Raw genomic sequence first — 19,496 nt, forward strand, 5'->3', positions numbered from 1 at the left:
TTGCGTAGGGCGCTGGATGTGGCAGCAACCGTGGCGTTTTCCATGGGATCCCAATTACGTCGTCACGTCGACGTTACGTCGAACGTGAGCGACTGAAAGGGAACGTCTCGGTTACTGATGTAACCCTCGTTCCCTGAAGGAGGGAACGGGAGACGTAACGTCCCGTCGCCACCGTTGCTGACCATCGCTGCATGGCCGTCACAAATCTCGGCTCCTCAGCGAAAAACAATGTGTGCGTGCGCCCGCTTCCTGTTTATACCCGCGCGGCGGGGCGGGGCGCGTGACGCGATTCACGCACGCCAACGTTCATTGGCTCGTTCTGTAGACACTCGAAGTTGATAGGGCTCCCTGAAGTGATCCCAATTACGTCGTCACGTCGACGTTACGTCTCCCGTTCCCTCCTTCAGGGAACGAGGGTTACATCAGTAACCGAGACGTTTTCTGTCAACCTTTTGGGCGCTTTTGGGGCCCTTAACATGCTCAAAAACTCTTGAAACTTTGCACAAAGGTCAGAACCCGCGGCCATCAGGGCCTGGCTGAAGCTGGTACCCGGGCGTGGCAGGGGGGCTCAACAGCGCCCCCTTGAACGGGGTCCGAAAACTTGGTCCATATATCAAACATGCTTGCATGAATTAATATGAAACTCGGTACACATATAGATCTCATCGGGCAGAACAACTATATTATTAGCTCCGCCCAACAGGAAGTCAGGTATTATGGGTTGTTTGAAGAACATATGCTCTGGAATTTGAAATACTCCTCCTAGAGAATTCCTCCTATCACCACCAAACTCGGTGTGCATGAAGTCAAGACATTGAGGATGCTAAATTGCGGATAGATTTTTGATATCTCAAACGGTTTGGCCGTGGCGAGGAAATTAATTTATGGTGAGAAAAGTGAAACAGGAAGTGCGTTATAACTTCTGCATACATTAAAAGATCTTGGTGAAACTTCAGCAGTGTGTTCGTTGTAAGAGGCCGATCACATGGATGTGACTTTTGTGAGTCAAAATTATAGCGCCACCAACTGGCAACAGGAAGTGTGTCACTTTCAAAATGCTTTGAAATCACCCTCATATTTTTACCCGATTTGCTTAAAACTTTGTGTATAAAGTAAACAAACGGCAGATGTAGACCTGTGAAAGGATTATTGATATCTTAGATACTGTTGCCGTGGCAATGCATCAAACTTTTATTTTCATTTTGGATGCTTTTGAGACTCTTCACATGCTTGAAAATGCATGAAACTAGACAGACACATCACATTAACCTGTTAACCGTTGCCAGTGCGCCCGCGCACTGAAGCGTTTTTTATTTATTTAATTTAAAGTTACTATCAGATTTAATGTTATACCTTGACAAACTATACATAATTAAAAAGATATAATACTCAAGTTTCAGTATTTGACCACTATTGTATTCTGAGAAACTCATAGTGACAGTTATGTCTTAATTTGTGTCAGGAGTTATGAAATGAAAAAATGAGTCGATACCTTTAATATGAATTATGCACGTCAGCCGCTTTCATTCATAAAAAACTCTGTGCTGTCGTCATGACAGCGATACACAAAACAACGTCCCTCAGGGCTTTAGCTCAAAACTGTGCAGATTTGGAGAAATATTGATAGATTCTCATAGATTTACATCATATTTCTATAGACAGGAATAATATTTATTGAATTTATACCCAAATGCATCGATGTAATCTTTATGAGCGTTTGGTACTCTGATACTGTGTTTTTTAATTCATACCAATAGCCTGAGGGCGCTATATGCACAATAATAGTCCATATATGGAACATGAAGAAGAGCCATGATCATGTGACATTCCAGGACGTCACTGACACACACAAAGCTAACAAGAGATCGCGCTGTCACATGCAGATACAGACGTTTTGAAGACAATAAACATGTTTGCAATGATATTTGAGTTACCTGTGTTTTTCAAGCCATGCCAGGTATTTTCATAATAATATATTATATTTATAATGTAATGCTAATCTATATAGACTATCATTGTGCTGAACAATATCCAATAGTATATTTTCTGTCTGATTTTTTATCTGAAGCCAAATTAGATCACAGAAGATTATTTCAAACACTCGTCTTGCGTTATAAAGTTAGTTTGGAACACAAACATGGTTTTAATCTCATAAATTGTCGTGTATTGATGGTGTGCTAGGCTAACATGCTAGCTAGCCCTAGGTGCACCTGCCACGTCTAGCAGTTATACTTTTATGATTTTTTGAATGCTTACTGAATTGTTTCTTTATTCAAGAAATGCATTTGATACAGTTTAAAATGTGAGGTGAACTTTGAGAAAAGAAATTAGGGACTGAAACCCTATGAATAGCCTGTGAATAGCCAGTTGTTAGTAGCTATAATGCAGACAAAAGAAATGCATATTCAGAGCCATAACCAGGCTGGAGAGAGGTGTGAATGTGTGCAGGGGGAGATTGAGACTGAATGGGGATCGTTTGCACCACAAAACAATAGAGACAATATATTGGATAGATGGTTAGAAAATGACAATAAACATCAGTAGCATTTTAGCGTCAAATCAAAATAAAGTCACATGACATGGTCTTGGAAAACATTTAACTAAATACAGAGTTTTGGACTTATTATCTTCAGATTTTAAACATAAAATGTTTAGACATGTGGCTTTAGCTGTAGTGCATTTCTAGATTGCTCCAGTGCCAACTTCAATTTTATTTTCATGAGGATGTTTCATAAAAAATAATTTCTAATAACTTTACAAAACTTTGAAGCTATTTATAACAATTTTTGTCATTACGACAATAATTAATTCTACATTTACAATAAACTGCCAGGTGTCAGCTTTCAAACGAGATCATACTTGTGCTTTTAGTACCAAGGGTTCATGAACTGTATCTGTTTCAGTTTGGGTATGTCATTTCTGGGGATTTTTCAAAAGTGGGGTTGCAGCTTAACAGGTTAATTAGCCAGTAGACATGTGCAAAGTTTAAAAAATGGCCGTGGTACAGGGGCTCAGTAGCGCCACCTTTTGACAAAAGTGTTAGTGTTAGTTTTATCTCCAAAAAAAAAAAAAAAAAAATCGGTATGTATATTGTTTTTATCAAGCCGGACAACTTTCTAATTTACCGTCATTAGCTCTGACCAACAGGAAGGCACAACAGCGCCCCCTTGAACGGGGTATGAAAACTTGGTCCATATATCAAACACGCTTGCATGAATTAATATGAAACTCAGTACACATATAGATCTCATCGGGCCGAACAACTTTCCAAAACATCCCAACAGGAAGTCGACTATTATGGGTTGTTTGGAAACACTTTTTTTTTTTTTTTTTGAAAAAAAAAAAGGGTGTGGGGGGGGGCTGGTTTTACCTACAGTCACAAAACTCAGTACGTTTAGTGTTCTCATGGAGCCAGACAACTTTCTAATTTACAGTCATTAGCTCCGACCAACAGTAAGTCAGATATTTTGGTTTGAATGTGGATTTTTTGGCTATTTCAGACTCTGAGTTTTTAGCTACTCCTCCTAAGTGGTTTATTTTATTCACACCAAACTTTTTCAACATGATGAAAATACATTAAAGATGCTAAATTGTGAACGGATATTAAACATCTCTAACGGTTTTGCTATAGTGAGGGATTAAAGTAATATCCAAAAAGGAAACACTAAAAGCCTCATATCTTCTAAAAATGTAATTAAACACCATTTATTTCTATATAAAAGTATACAAATATCACAACTAAACCCCTTTTATTCTTATTTTTTCAATTTAAGAATTATTTATAAGTTTGATATCTCAAACGGTTTGGCCGTGGCGAGGCAACAAATTTATGGCGAATAAGGGACACAGGAAGTGTGTTATAACTTCTGCATACATTAACAGATCTTGGTGAAACTTCAGCAGTGTGTTCGTTGTAAGAGGCCGATCTCATGGATGTAACTATCGTGAGTCGAATGAACCTCATTGGTTGTTCCGAAGTTGAACGAAAGTCTTATGAGTTTTGGAACAACATGAAGGGTGACTTATTGATGACAGAATTTAAATTTTTGGAGAACTAACTCTCCAAGTAAATTCTATAATCTCTGGTACGTTTATCTTGAAGGTCGTCCCAAGACCCTGTGTGAGCAGAAAAGAGACAGTCTTCAGAGTGGAAATGGTGGTGTTACTCTGGTGGGAGCCTTCATCCCTCAGTGTGATGAGGAGGGTCAGTACAGGCCTCAGCAGTGCCATGAGTCCACAGGTTACTGCTGGTGTGTGGACAGTACGGGGCAGGAGAGAGCGGGAACCCGAACTCCACCTGGAACCCCAAAAATAAACTGTGAGGAGCCTGGTAATCATGTCTACCTGAACTTGATTTTTTTTGTGGAAAATTGTCATTGTCCTCTCTCAATTGGTCACATGTCCTATTTTAAATAACTATTTCTAATGTTTTTTACTAATTAATTGTCTTGGGATCTGATATCTAGTGGTAGCAAATGCTTTTTTGTTTTTTGGGGTCTGTTTTAAAGTTCTTAAAATAAGTCTCTTCTGCTTACGAAGGCTGCATTTATTTGATCAAAAATACAGTAAAAACTGTAATATTGTTAAATATTATTACAATTTAAAATAACTGTTTTATGTTATTAGGGCCCAAGCCCTGAAAGGGCGAATGCCCTATTGTTTTTCCTTAGGATTCTTTATTATTAGTTTTCTGTCAACCTTTTGGGCGCTTTTGGGGCCCTTAACATGTTCAAAAACTCTTGAAACTTTGCACAAAGGTCAGAACCCGCAGCCATCAGGGCCTGGCTGAAGCTGGTACCCGGGCGTGGCAGGGGGGCTCAACAGCGCCCCCTTGAACGGGGTCCGAAAACTTGGTCCATATATCAAACATGCTTGCATGAATTAATATGAAACTCGGTACACATATAGATCTCATCGGGCAGAACAACTATGTTATTAGCTCCGCCCAACAGGAAGTCAGGTATTATGGGTTGTTTGAAGAACATATGCTCTGGAATTTGAAATACTCCTCCTAGAGAATTCCTCTTATCACCACCAAACTCGGTGTGCATGAAGTCAAGACATTGAGGATGCTAAATTGCGGATAGATTTTTGATATCTCAAACGGTTTGGCCATGGCGAGGAAATTAATTTATGGTGAGAAAAGTGAAACAGGAAGTGCGTTATAACTTCTGCATACATTAACAGATCTTGGTGAAACTTCAGCAGTGTGTTCGTTGTAAGAGGCCGATCACATGGATGTGACTTTTGTGAGTCGAATGAACCTCATTGGTTGTTCCAAAGTTGAACGAAAGTCTTATGAGTTTTGGAACAACATGAAGGGTGACTTATTGATGACAGAATTAAAATTTTTTGGAGAACTAACTCTCCAAGTAAATTCTATAATCTCTGGTACGTTTACCTTGAAGGTCGTCCCAAGACCCAGTGTGAGCAGAAAAGAGACAGTCTTCAGAGTGGAAACGGTGGTGTTACTCTGGTGGGTGCCTTCATCCCTCAGTGTGATGAGGAGGGTCAGTACAGGCCTCAGCAGTGCCATGAGTCCACAGGTTACTGCTGGTGTGTGGACAGTACGGGGCAGGAGAGAGCGGGAACCCGAACTCCAGCTGGAACCCCGACAATAAACTGTGAGGAGCCTGGTAATCATGTCTACCTGAACTTTAATTTTTTTGTAGAAAATTGTCATGGTCCTCTCTCAATAGGTCACATGTCCTATTTTAAATAACTATTTCTAATGTTTTTTACTAATTAATTGTCTTGGGGTCTGATATAGAGAGGTAGAAAATGCTTTTTTGGGGTCTGTTTTAAAGTTCTTAAAATAAGTCTCTTCTGCTCACGAAGGCTGCATTTATTTGATCAAAAATACAGTAAAAACTGTAATATTGTTAAATATTATTACAATTTAAAATAACTGTTTTATGTTATTAGGGCCCAAGCCCTGAAAGGGCGAAGGCCCTATTGTTTTTCCTTAGGATTCTTTATTATTAGTTTTCTGTCAACCTTTCGGCACTTTTGGGGCCCTTAACATGCTCAAAAACTCTTGAAACTTTGCACAAAGGTCAGAAGCCACGGCCATCAGGGCCAGGCTGAAGCTTGTACCCGGGCGTGGCAGGGGGGCTCAACAGTGCCCACTTCAACGGGGTCCGAAAACTTGGTCCATATATCAAACACGCTTGCATGAATTAATATGAAACTCAGTACACATATAGATCTCATCGGGCCGAAAAACTTTCCCTAGGTCAAGTTTTACGCCATCCCAACAGGAAGTCGGCTATTATGGGTTGTTTGGAAAACGCTTTTTAAAAAAAAAAAAAAAAAAAAAAAAGGGGGGGGGGGGATATAGTTTTACCTACAGTCACAAAACTCAGTACATTTAGTGTTCTCATGGAGCCAGACAACTTTCTAATTCATAGTCATTAGCTCCGACCAAAAGGAAGTCAGATATTTTGGTTTGAATATGGATTTTTTGGATATTTCAGACTCTGAGTTTTTAGCTACGCCTAAGTAGTTTATTTTATTCACACCAAACTTTTTCACCATGATGAAAATACATTAAAGATGCTAAATTGTGAACGGATATTAAACATCTCAAACGGTTTTGCTATCCACCTTATTCTGCGCCCATTCTATTTCCCATGATTCATAGCGGGTTCAACTGACTAAACGGTTTTCTACTTCCGGTTGAAGTGTTTGTTTACATGGAATGCCAGTACTAGTGTAAAGGCTACGGTGATCGTTTGTAGTTGTAGACAATTTTTCGGTCAAGATGGGAAGTAGTCGGTGGCTATAGACCGCAGATGAAATCTCAAAAGATCGTGAAGGCGACCGTATCAGAGTGCCACACCCCTCAAAATTGACAGGTTGGATGGATGACATGAAGCTATGGCCAGGATTTAGCCATATTGACATAATTAATTATTTTATCTTTTCGGAGGGTGTAGATTGTTAGGAGATGCGCAATTACAAAAGCACAGAGGCCTTCAATGACTTCTTTAGTAATAAAATCGGGCGCATTTTTTTACTGGAGCACGGAGACTATGTCTTTTTAAAAGCAGAGGTAGACAGGAGTCAAAGTGCTAACCAGCCCAAACTTATTGCTTGGGTAATGCTGCAGCAGTCAGGGGTGATAGATACTGTTGGATGTTCATGTATTCCTGGGTTAGGGAGATTGTGCAGTCATGCAGCAGCTATCCTTTGGAAGGTATGAAGAAAAGAAATTTTCATTTTGTTTTTATCTGTGATTTATTAAAAATAATTTTTTATTTAGTTTAGCAATGTGGGGTTGACACAATATGAAACACATGGCAAATGGATATAGATCAGACTCTGGTAACGTATTAGGTGAATGTGCTCATGACAGGTTGAGAATGCAGTTACTACCGGGAAGACAGGGCTTGCATCTACAGATGAGCAGTGCAGGTGGAATGCAGGGACAGTCAGGAACATTGAGCCAAAACGACTGAGGGACATAAAATTCAGCCACCACAGGGCAGGGGACGAATTTAGCATCAGGGTGTCAGATGCTCAGTCACTACCAAACACCCCACAATATATGTCACATGCAGAATTTATAGATAGTGTAGACAAAGACCCAACAAAGCCACTTTTCCTGTTAAAGAACAGTCTATTGGGCAAGTGTTACAGTGTAGAACCAGTAGTGCAACCCTGTAGCCTTGCAAATACTGCAGTAGATGCAAGATTTTTAAGACCCCATCAAACCCATGCCAGTTCTGATCTCACATGTGAGACATGTAAAAGTTTCTATGAGTTGTATGTTCAAGTGAGCAGTGCACAGGCTTCTACTTTAGAATCTCAAACAAGAGAGCAGAGTTCTTCTGATTTGTGGCACAATGCAAGAAAATTGAGAATAACTGCAAGTTCAGCTAAAAAGGTTCCTTCTAGAGCATCCACCAATCCTGATAAGTTTATGGCAGAGCACCTGTACCCCTCCTTTCGTGGCAACTATGCCACAAATTATGGTAAGGAGAATGAGGTGGTTGCTGGTAATGCACTTCGAGAGCAAGGCATGAGTATTACACATAGCGGCATCGTCGTTAGTGTCACAGAGCCATGGTTGTCAGCCATCCCAGATGGGGTAATTGACTCATCTGTCCTACTTGAAATAAAATGTCCCATCCCAAGTAAACTCCATTCTACCCTCTTGGATCAACTTGACCATAACTGCAGTGATATTAAGCTAGTAGATGGAGTACCACAACTTCAGAAAACAGGTAGCCGAGGATATTACATGCAGGTACAATTAGGCATGTTTTGTGCTGATCTGAAGATGGCCAAGTTGTTTATCTGGAGCCCAAATGACACAATTATGTTCACTGTACCATTTGATGAGCCCTATGTTCTGGAGAGTGTAGGATATCTGAAGAGATTTTATTTCTCAACAATGTTGCCCCAGCTTGTGGATGAATTTGTTGGTCAGCGACTGAAACTGCAGAACAGATACATGAGCATAATGAATTAATAGAAAATATCACTCAGAAGCATTTTATTCAAATCACAAAACAACTGTTAAGTGCTGCTGCTGTTAACAGTATGAAAACTAATTTTTTACACAATCAATTACATACATTTAAAAATGCTGAGCATAAGTATTGTTGTAGATAAGTGAATATTTACAAATACAAAATGTTGTTCATGTAAAATTGTACAATTTGTTGTTAATGCAAATCTGATAAAATCTATTGTACACAAACTCAAAGAATAAATATAAACAGTAAAAAATGACAAAAGGCAGCGAGTGTCAATATGAAATATACAGCAGCAATTTATGTAGATGTGTAAAGGGTGTGTGTGTGTGTGTGTGTGCGCGCAGATGCAACTTCAACCTCAGAACATCACTGTTGTCACTTATCACTCACGGATGAGATCACCCCTTAAGTTGGCGAGGGCCGCACAGATTCTGAGTATTTTTTCAATTTTGGGGGTCATGTTTATTGGTATCACTTGAGACAGGATCTTGTAACTTTAAGTCGCCTGATTGCCCTCTCAACATGAATCCGCACATTTGCAATCCTGCGAGTTGCTGTGACTTGTTCCTCAGTTAGCTGGGCACCCCCTCTAGTGAAAGCAGGAAGAACCAATTTGACCTTTTTTTCAAAGAGTAAATCACAAATCAAGAACCCACGATCTGCCATGACTTCGTCTCCAGGCCTTAAATAGTCCAAGATACCAGAGTTCATAGTGATATATTTGTCACTGGCACGTCCTCCATATCCAGTTGAGATAAACATGATTAAGCCACATGGGGCAACAGCAACAAGGTATTTGATTGTGTTGTGCGAGTAGTAATGGCTGTAGGACTCCCCTCTAGAATCAAGATTTTTCGCCTTCTGTAACAAACTTTCGCTGCAGTCAATGACACAGGTAGTGTTGGGAAAACACTCCTTGAATGCAGTTGGCATAGTAGCCTTAATGGTTTCTTTTGGGAGCCAGATAATAAGAGGGCGCAAGACCTCCTCCATTTTATCAATCCAGAATGAGATAACCTTACTGGCAACACTCTGAGACACATGGAACTGCCTACCAAGGTCACCCAGCACACGATTTAATTTTAATTTTATCAGTGTCATTAATATCTGGTCACACACTGACAAAACAAAAGCCCTTTCAGCAAATCCATCTAAGGTGGAAACAAGAGAGTTGAAGGTTTCCAGTGAGACTCCAGTGTAGAGGAAAGAATCGGCATCAATCTGAAGCATGGAGTAGCTGAAATCTTCAGTTTGTGTTGTGGCATCTTTGGCCGTCTCGTCAAAAACCTGCTGTTCACCATAGTTGTGGTCCCAAAGCGATGGATATTCCCACTGGGTGGAAATAGTGCTGTATGATGATTGTGGCACCTCAGGTATGCCCTCATCCTCCTGGTCTGTAACTTCTGCTGTTGCTGTAAAAAAAGAGCACATAGGCTACATGTTAAACTCTACAGTTTCTGTCCATGTTTCTCACACTGACAACATTACAGTAAAAGCTTATGATAATGGTGATGGAAGCTCTTCCTCGCTCAGGCTAACAACTACCTGGCCCACATAACGATAGCAGCTAGCTCTACGATAGCCCTCAGTGGAGTTCATTGCACTAAACCTACAGTAATAATAATAATAATTCATTACATTTATATAGCGCTTTTTTCAGCACTCAAAGCGCTTTTACATAGAAGGGGGGGATCTCCTCAACCACCACCAATGTGTAGCATCCACTTGGATGATGCGACGGCAGCCATATTGCGCCAGAACGCTCACCACACACCAGCTTACTGGTGGAGAGGAGACAGTGATGAAGCCAATCAGTATATGAGGATGATTAGGAGGCCATGATGGACAGAGGCCAAGGGCAAATTTGGCCAGGATGCCGGGGTTACACCCCTACTCTTTCGAAAGACATCCTGGAATTTTTAATGACCACAGAGAGTCAGGACCTCGGTTTTACGTCTCATCCGAAGGACGGTGCTCTTTGACAGTATAGTGTCCCCGTCACTATACTGGGGCATTAGGACCCACACAGACCACAGGGTGAGCACCCCCTGCTGGCCTCACTAACACCTCTTCCAGCAGCAACCTGGTTTTCTCAGGAGGTCTCCCATCCAGGTACTAACCAGGCTCAGCCCTGCTTAGCTTCAGTGGGCAACCAGTCTTGGGCTACAGGGTGACATGGCAGCAGTAACATTCAGTGGCCATGTTTTTTAACACATTTACTCATAATGGGCTTATTGTTCATAAAAATGTAGGTTAGACAGCCCACAGACAACACGAACATTTTTGTAGCAGGCCGGTGGAGCTCGTAAAAATGTAAACAATCGGAGGTGCTATCGCTACCCAGCTACACAATTCAACATTAAAAGTGGCTTACCTGTCGCTTCGACACAAACAATTGCACGTCTCTTCTTCACCACTGGTCTGTCATATCCAAGGTATAATTCCAGGTTGGGATGGTCATCCGTGGGGCATTTGTCAACAAAATGGTGTTGTGCTTCAAATGCTTCAGTTTTAACGCAGCTAACCACTCTAAACATTTACTCTCTGGCATTGAATGTATCTGATACGGAACCGGACATGGGCATTCTCTCCTTCTTATCTTATGCTCGAAGCACTCAGTTTCTAAAAAGTTAGAAATCTTCTTTGAATTGTTTAAACAACCAAAAACAGCACATGTTGAGCCTGAACTCATTCTCTCGCTTCTAGTACAGGTCGAGTGCTACGAACCGGAAGTAGGCAACCGGAGTCGTCGTCATGGCAGCATGCATTGTTTAGAGCAGAATAAGGTGGATAGTGAGGGATTAAAGTAATGTCCAAAAAGGAAACACTAAAAGCCTCATATCTTCTAAAAATTTAATTATACACCATTTATTTCTATATAAAAGTATACAAATATCACAACTAAACCCTTTATGTATTTATTTATTTATTTTTAAGAATTATTTATGTTTAAAAACAGTAATAGTGAAAAAAAAAAAAATCAAGTCATACATAGGGCTATACGAGCAACTTCCTATGTTATTAGCTCCACCCAACAGGAAGTCAGCTATTATGGGTTGTTTGAAAAACGCATCCTTTGGAATTTGAAATACTCCTCCTTGAGAATTCATCCAATCGCCATCAAACTCGGTGCGCATGAAGACAAGACACTGAAGATGATAAACTGCGGACGGATTTTTGATATCTCGAACTGTTTGGCCGTGGCGAGGCAACAAATTTATGGCGAATAAGGGACACAGGAAGTGTGTTATAACTTCAGCATAAATTAACCCTCTGGGGACCAAGCTGTTTTTGGGGTCCTTGAGATGTTCTGACATGCCTTGACATTTGTGCTTTTTTCAGTTATTTATAAACATGTTAATGGCAAAGGTGTAAATTCACTCTATATAACACAAACAGGGCTACCATAATATGCGAGCAACGTGTATGTAGATGTTTGTATTTTTAAGAGAATAATGTTTATGCGCGGTTATTGAAAAAAATTAAAATGAAAGTTGCTGAATTAAGACCACAAAACACATATTAAATATGTGTCCACAAGACTTTTGACTAATGGATATTGTCCCTTTGAGTTCTAGCTTCAAAATGATGTGAAAATAGTCTTGCTTTATCGTTCACAAAAAAAAAATACATTAATTTAAATGGTGTAAAACAGGTTTTGCTTGGAAAGCCAATATGCGAGGGGGAGGAGTAGTTTACACCTTAGATTACAATGTCCCACCCACTCTGCATAATGACTCTGCCAAATGAGCCATTCATTCAGGTGTGACACTGACTGAGCCACAATGCAAGGACAAAAGATGTATTTAGAAGAAGACTTATATTGACCATTTAAGATTTCGCTTACATCTCTCTTGTAAATATGTTTTGCTATTTTATAAAAAACGTAACAATTACAACAATAATTAAAATTTCAACAATATTTCAAGTGTACTCTTTCTTTGTAAAAAAGAAAAAGAAAAAAGATTATAGGCCTACATTTTATCATATGTATTCATTAGTTTGAATATAGCCAACATTGGAACATCTAACATCTTAGTCTATGACTTTTTTTTTGACAAAAATTGTATTTTATATATATATATATATATATATATATATATATATATATATATATATATATATATATAATACTAGTTAGATATGAGCAGAAATTGCTAAACAAAAGCTTATTTGATGTGACAGTATATTCTACAGTAGCCTAAAAACTGTGCCCAAATCTAGTCAACAAGTGACTGACTGTAACGTTGTTTTTATGAAATATTAGGGCATATAAATGCTAATTTGCAGTTTAATACGTTGCTTATATAAATACATTTTATTTCAACATATTTCAGTCGATTTTTACTCATCTCAGTAGGCAATAGCAAAGCAGTTTATTCTTTCACACACAGACGCGTGATTCATATTTAGGCTAAACAGTCTTTACAAATATGTACCCTTCATTCATCTCACAGAAAGGCATGTCATATTATAGAAATGAGATTCATCTTTTTGCGGTTTGCATAGGCCTGCACTAACGTTATTCCATAACATTATTCCACACTTGAGAAAAGAAAACAGCCTACCTCACTCCTCAGCAGGATCTGCTCCTCATATCAGGAGATATTGCTCCTCATATCAGCAGCCATATCACCCTGTAGCCCAAGACTGGTTGCCCACTGAAGCTAAGCAGGGCTGAGCCTGGTTAGTACCTGGATGGGAGACCTCCTGAGAAAACCAGGTTGCTGCTGGAAGAGGTGTTAGTGAGGCCAGCAGGGGGTGCTCACCCTGTGGTCTGTGTGGGTCCTAATGCCCCAGTATAGTGACGGGGAAACTATACTGCCTAAAGAGCACCGTCCTTCGGATGAGACGTTAAACCGAGGTCCTGACTCTCTGTGGTCATTAAAAATCCCAGGATGTCTTTCGAAAGAGTAGGGGTGTAACCCCGGCATCCTGGCCAAATTTGCCCAGTGGCCTCTGTCCATCATGGCCTCCTAATCCTCCCCATATACTGATTGGCTTCATCACTGTCTCCTCTCCACCAGTAAGCTGGTGTGTGGTGGGCGTTCTGGCGCAATATGGCTGCCGTCGCATCATCCAGGTGGATGCTGCACATTGGTGGTGGTTGAGGAGATTCCCCCCTTCTATGTAAAGCGCTTTGAGTGTCGGGAAAAGCGCTATATAAATGTAATGAATTATTATTATTAATTATTATATCAGCACTGTTCTGAGGAATCTTTTCTCCATAAGGTAGGCTATATTATGCCTCACTCGATCGCGACGCGTTTTGTTTACAGCTGATGTGGGCGTTCACAGATCTGAAATAGTTCTCAGAATTTGCATTTGAATAGCACGCGCTCCCCGGGGAGTGGTCACATTACTTGTGAATTAGCTCGTAATGAGCTTGACTGGAGTCGCTCTCTTTTTATACAGATTACAGAAGCTGATAATATTTGTTTTTTATATAAATTACTTCATTTAAAAGATGCGATCTCAAGCTTTATGCCCGTGGGTCTGTTTGCCTGTTTGACTGAATTTTCGCGGAGTTATAGATCATTTTCGAACGCGTTTCAAATGGGAGTTTACTGACAGAGAGAAGGCAGAAATCGCATCATGTTAATTTTTCTTTATTTGTCAAAAAGCAAAACACTTTATTTTTATTGTGAGTATACAGAAAAAAAAATAGAAACTGAACAGGCTCGATTGATGTATTACTCGAAAATGAAAGATCAAAATTAACAGAGCATTTAGTGTTTATTTTCATTGCTAAAAAAAAAACAAAAAAAACAAGCAAAACGCGCAAGCGCGTTTTTGGTCCCCAAAGGGTTAACTGATCTTGATGAAACTTCAGCAGTGTGTTTGTTGTAAGAGGCTGATCTCATGGATATAACTATTGTGAGTCGAATGCACCTCATTGGTTGTTCCGAAGTTGAACGAAAGTCTTATGAGTTTTGGAACAACATGAAGGGTGACTTATTGATGACAGAATTTTTATTTTTTGGAGAACTAACTCTCCAAGTAAATTCTATAATCTCTGGTATGTTTACCTTGAAGGTCGTCCCAAGACCCAGTGTGAGCAGAAAAGAGACAGTCTTCAGAGTGGAAATGGTGGTGTTACTCTGGTGGGAGCCTTCATCCCTCAGTGTGATGAGGAGGGTCAGTACAGGCCTCAGCAGTGCCATGAGTCCACAGGTTACTGCTGGTGTGTGGACAGTAGGGGGCAGGAGAGAGAGGGAACCCGAACTCCACCTGGAACCCCGACAATAAACTGTGACAAGCCTGGTAAGCATGTCTACCTGAACTTGAATTTTTTTGTAGAAAATTGTCATGGTCCTCTCTCAATAGGTCACATGTCCTATTTTAAATAACTATTTCTAATGTTTTTTACTAATTAATTGTCTTGGGATCTGATATCTAGAGGTAGCAATGTTTTTTTGTTTTTTGGGGTCTGTTTTAAAGTTCTTAAAATAAGTCTCTTCTGCTCACGAAGGCTGCATTTATTTGATCAAAAATACAGTAAAAACTGTAATATTGTTAAATATTATTGCAATTTAAAATAACTGTTTTATGTTATTAGTTATTGTATGTTATTGTTTTTCCTTAGGATTCTTTATTATTAGTTTTCTGTCAACCTTTCGGGCACTTTTGAAACTCTTGAAACTTTGCACAAAGGTCAGAACCCATCAGGGCCGGGCTGAAGCTGGTACCCGGGTGTGGCAGGGGGGGGCTCAACAGCGGGGGTCCGCTTGAACAGGGTCCAAAAACTTGGTCCATATATCAAACACGCTTGCATGAATTAATATGAAACTCGGTACCCAAAGTGCCAAACAACTTTCCCTCGGTTAAGTTTTACGCCAGCCCAACAGGAAGTCGGCTATTATGGGTTGTTTGGAAAACGCTTGCTGTGGAATTTGAAATACTCCTCCTAGGCAATTCATTAAATCACCACCAAACTCGGTGTGCATGAAGTCAAGACATTGAGCATGCTAAATTGCGGATAGATTTTTGATATCTCGAACGCTTTGGCTGTGGCGAGGAAACGAATCTATGGCGAATAAGGGACACAGGAAGTGCATTATAACTTCAGCATACATTAACTGATCTTGGTGAAACTTCAGCAGTGTGTTCGTTGTAAGAGGCCGGTCACATGGATGTGACTATTGTGAGTCAAAGTTATAGCACCACCAACTGGCAGCAGGAAGTGTGTCACTTTCAAACGGGGGGGGGGGGGGGGGGTTTACCTACAGTCACAAAACTCGGTACGTTTAGTGTTCTCATGGAGCCAGACAACTTTCTAATTTACATTCATTATCTCCGACCAACAGGAAGTCAGATATTTTGGTTTGAATGTGGATTTTCTCCCTCTCTCTCTTTCTCTCTGTGTGTGTGTGTGTGGTGGGGGGGATTTGTCTTTTGAGTTTAATGTTTGTTTGTCAAGGTTTCAGGGGCTTTTGGGGCCCTTAACATGCTCAAAAACTCTTGAAACTTTGCTCAACAGCGCCCCCTTGAACGGGGTCCGAAAACTTGATATGAAACTCGGTACACATATAGATCTCATCGGGCCGAATAACTTTCCCTAGGTCAAGTTTTACGCCAGCCCAACAGGAAGTCGGCTATTATGGGTTGTTTGGAAAACGTTTGCTGTGGAATTTGAAATACTCCTCCTAGAGAATTCATCTGATCCCCACCAAATTCGGTGTGCATGAAGTCAAGACATTGAGGATGCCAAATTGCGAATTTTTGATATCTCGAACGATTTGGCTGTGGCGAGGAAACGAATTTATGACGAGAAAAGAGAAACACGATGTGGTATAACTTCTCCATACATTAACTTATCTTGATGAAACTTCCGCAGTGTGTTCGTGGTAAGAGCCCGATCAGATGGATGCAACTATTTTGAGTCAAAGTTTTAGGGCCACCAACTGGCAGCAGGAAGTGTGTCACTTTCAAAATTCTTTTGACAAAAGTGGGGGGGTTAGTTTTACCTACAGTTACAAAAATCAGAACGTATATTGGTCTCATCGAGCTGGACAACTTTCTAATTTACAGTCATTAGCTCCGACCAACAGGAAGTCAGATATTTTGGTTTGAATGTAGATTTATTTGCAAAATCAGCCTCTGAATTTTTACCCACTCCTCTTAAGTGGTTTATTTTATTCCCTCCAAACTTTTTCAACATTATGAAAATACATTAAAGATGCTAAATTGTGAATGGATAATAAATATCTCAAACGGTTTTGCTATGGCAAGGGATTAAAGTAATGTCAAAAAAGGAAACACTAAAAGCCTAATTTCTTCTAAAAATGTAAGTATACACCATTTATTTCTATATAAAATTCTACAAATATCAGAACTAAACCCATTTTATTCTTTTTTATTTATTTTTTATTTAAGAATTATGTTTGTTTAAAAACAGCAAGAATGTTTTTTAGTCCAAAAAATAAATAAATCATGTCATTCATAGTGCTATACTGCCCTCTTGTGTTCAAAATCAGGTAGGCCTAATGTATTTATATATAAATATATTAGGGATGAGACTGTGGGAATATTTTCCCACCGGTTATTCGACGTGTGACAGCGCTGGGGGCTTTTAAATTGCTTACTTAAAAGCGAAAGTAAAATACGGACGTCTGCACAGACATTGATAAGGTTGCGGAGTAGAGCGAGCGTTTTCAATGAATTCCTATGGAAGTAGGAATGAATAAAATATAATATAATAATATAATAAAATATAATAATAAAATAGTCAACCTAACATAAAAAAATTACACTGCTCTGTTTAAATAGTCAGTAGTACAGTAGTACAATTCGTACATTCACAGTAAGCACCGCTCCACTGTGATGTTTCCAAGCACATTGTTGCGCGAGCGAAGAGGATGATTTTTTCCGTCGATATTGGAATGTGAGTTAAGCACAAAGCCTAAACTATTGCAAACTGTTGAAATATTTTGATTCTAATGAGAGACTTATGTGAGCCCATCCCTGCTTACTTTAGTTTTTATTGGCTATTGGTATTATTTTTTTATTCTTGTTCTGTTCTGAATATCATTAAATTTAAAGGATTTGTTTTGGAATATTTTTAGTGTATCATAAAATCTGAATAATTATCTCGTTTTAGTGATTCCCTAGTAATTTTTTTATTTTATTTTTAAATAAAAAAAGACACTGTAAACCATTTGTGGAAAAATCATTTATTAAAATAATACAGTACTGAAATGACTGAAATGCATCCTGTGTTTTAAGCATTTATTAAATGAAGAAATAGTATAATACTATGTATTAGAAAGCATAAATTCAGTAAAAGAGAAAAAAGTATTACCTGATTGTTGTATTCTAGACCAAGAGGAGAAGGCGGCTGAGGGTCTGAGCTCGTAAGAGGAAGACAAGGCAACGGAAGGTTCCAGATCTGGGATTGGATAAATTGTCTATATGTGATTGAATATGTAATGAAGGGGTGTGATGAAATGAATTATAAAAATTACAGTGAGACATATGAAAAGCAGAAGCTGTGAAAGGAAGACAGCCTCTCCCTTGTTTGATGGTCCAAGCCTGACACCTGCTGATGAAGCTTGTGAACTGACGACTTTAGGTTTTGAATTTCATTTTGATTTCTTGATATTGTATGTAAAACAATTGTAATAGAAACAATAAAATACTAATAATTGATATAAAAAGAACCAGCTTGCCACAAGTCTCTGCTTTATAAAAGAGTTGAGCTGAACTAAACCACGGAGAAGTCTTTCTTCTAAGTTGTGAGTATGGACCTTTAAATACTTATTGTTTAGAACAAATTCGACTTACTTTACCTTGACCTGAGAATAATTAAAATAAGGTAGAAGGTGTATATATTTAAGAACCATAAAGATAATTAAATTGAACACCATGAAACAATATATATATATATATATATATATATATATATATATATATATATATATATATATATATATATATATATTAGGGATGCACCGATATGAAAATTTTGGCCGATATCGATATCCGATATTAATTTTTCTGTAATGGCCGATGACCGATATTTACCGATATCGATATGTGTTTTTAAAAAATGTTTCTGAGATGATAAAAGTTTGTACATACTGAATTTCTTCCTTTATTTTCAGAATGCATTTTATTTCCAAATAACAAGGTTACAGGGCTACCATAAAACATAAGTAACCAACTTTTACCACTTATCAAGCATGCCAGTATTCATGGCAACATGTTTTCAGCTCTGTGCACTCCAGTTAAACTCAAATTTGAGAAAAAGGCTAAATCAAAATATCCAACACATATCCTGACTGTTCGTGCACATTTTTATGTAAATGTAAATGTCCAAACCCTGAAACAAGGTTTCTACCAAGCAAACATAAAAAAAACAAGTCAATTTTAAGACCCATCTATAAAAATGTTCAAACAAAAATGAGAACTGTGACATAACCGTAATTCAAAAGACATGGTGGTTTTTGTACATTCTCGAACTTAAAGCAGCAAAAATTTACTCAAAAGTAAATGTCCCAAACAAACAGGGTTTCCACCTAACACTGTGCAGTAAGTTATAGTCTAGGCCTACTTCATCACCAAAGGCAGGTTTTTTTTTACAAAAAGAAGCATTTCTGCTTTCTCACACTGGATCCTGTTTCTCTTTTCATCAACAATATGTGATGCAGCAGAGAAGAGACGTTCGCTGTCCACACTTGTACATGGAGCTGAAAGGTACTTGCGCGCTGCTTTAGCCAGGGCAGGAAAGCGAGACATGTTGTTTTTCCAATACTGCAGTGGGCTCTCATTTCTGGGGATGAGGGGCTCACTCAGATAGCCATGCACCTACAGGAATGTAGACAAGTGTATTACTATGCATGTCTGATCAATTACCAGCAGCTAGACATTACTGTCCTCCTCCCCTTAAGAGCTTTGATGAACTTTGCTCTGAGGAGATGACCAGTGCTTAAGGTCAACCTCAAGGGGGCAGAGAAGCATTACTAAACAATATTCTTTATAACAATTAGCTTTTTTATTTAAGTACATTTATTT

At 39.0% G+C, this 19,496-nt stretch overlaps 1 protein-coding gene across 39 annotated transcripts in view; it reads left to right on the plus strand.

The window, feature by feature from the left end:
- The window catches only part of LOC308686291 (thyroglobulin-like), a 41,879-nt gene extending 23,730 nt beyond the window's left edge, over positions 1-18,149 (plus strand). For 19 of the 39 annotated variants that reach the window (XM_081394659.1, XM_081394678.1, XM_081394654.1 and 16 more), the window contains exons 7-10: positions 4,103-4,318; positions 5,409-5,624; positions 14,520-14,747; positions 17,803-18,134. In XM_081394659.1, coding sequence (XP_081250785.1) covers positions 4,103-4,318; positions 5,409-5,624; positions 14,520-14,747; positions 17,803-17,840 — 698 coding nt within the window. In that variant the 3' untranslated portion in view covers positions 17,841-18,134. Of the gene's footprint in view, positions 1-4,102; positions 4,331-5,408; positions 5,637-14,519; positions 14,748-17,802 lie in introns of all 39 variants that reach the window. The other 20 variants (XM_081394671.1, XM_081394688.1, XM_081394691.1 and 17 more) reach the window with 5 other exon arrangements.
- Positions 18,150-19,496: the final 1,347 nt, after the last annotated feature.

This window comes from Scardinius erythrophthalmus, assembly GCF_964197995.2.
Source record: "Scardinius erythrophthalmus genome assembly, contig: HAP1_SCAFFOLD_97, whole genome shotgun sequence".
Taxonomy (NCBI): Eukaryota; Metazoa; Chordata; class Actinopteri; order Cypriniformes; family Leuciscidae; genus Scardinius; species Scardinius erythrophthalmus.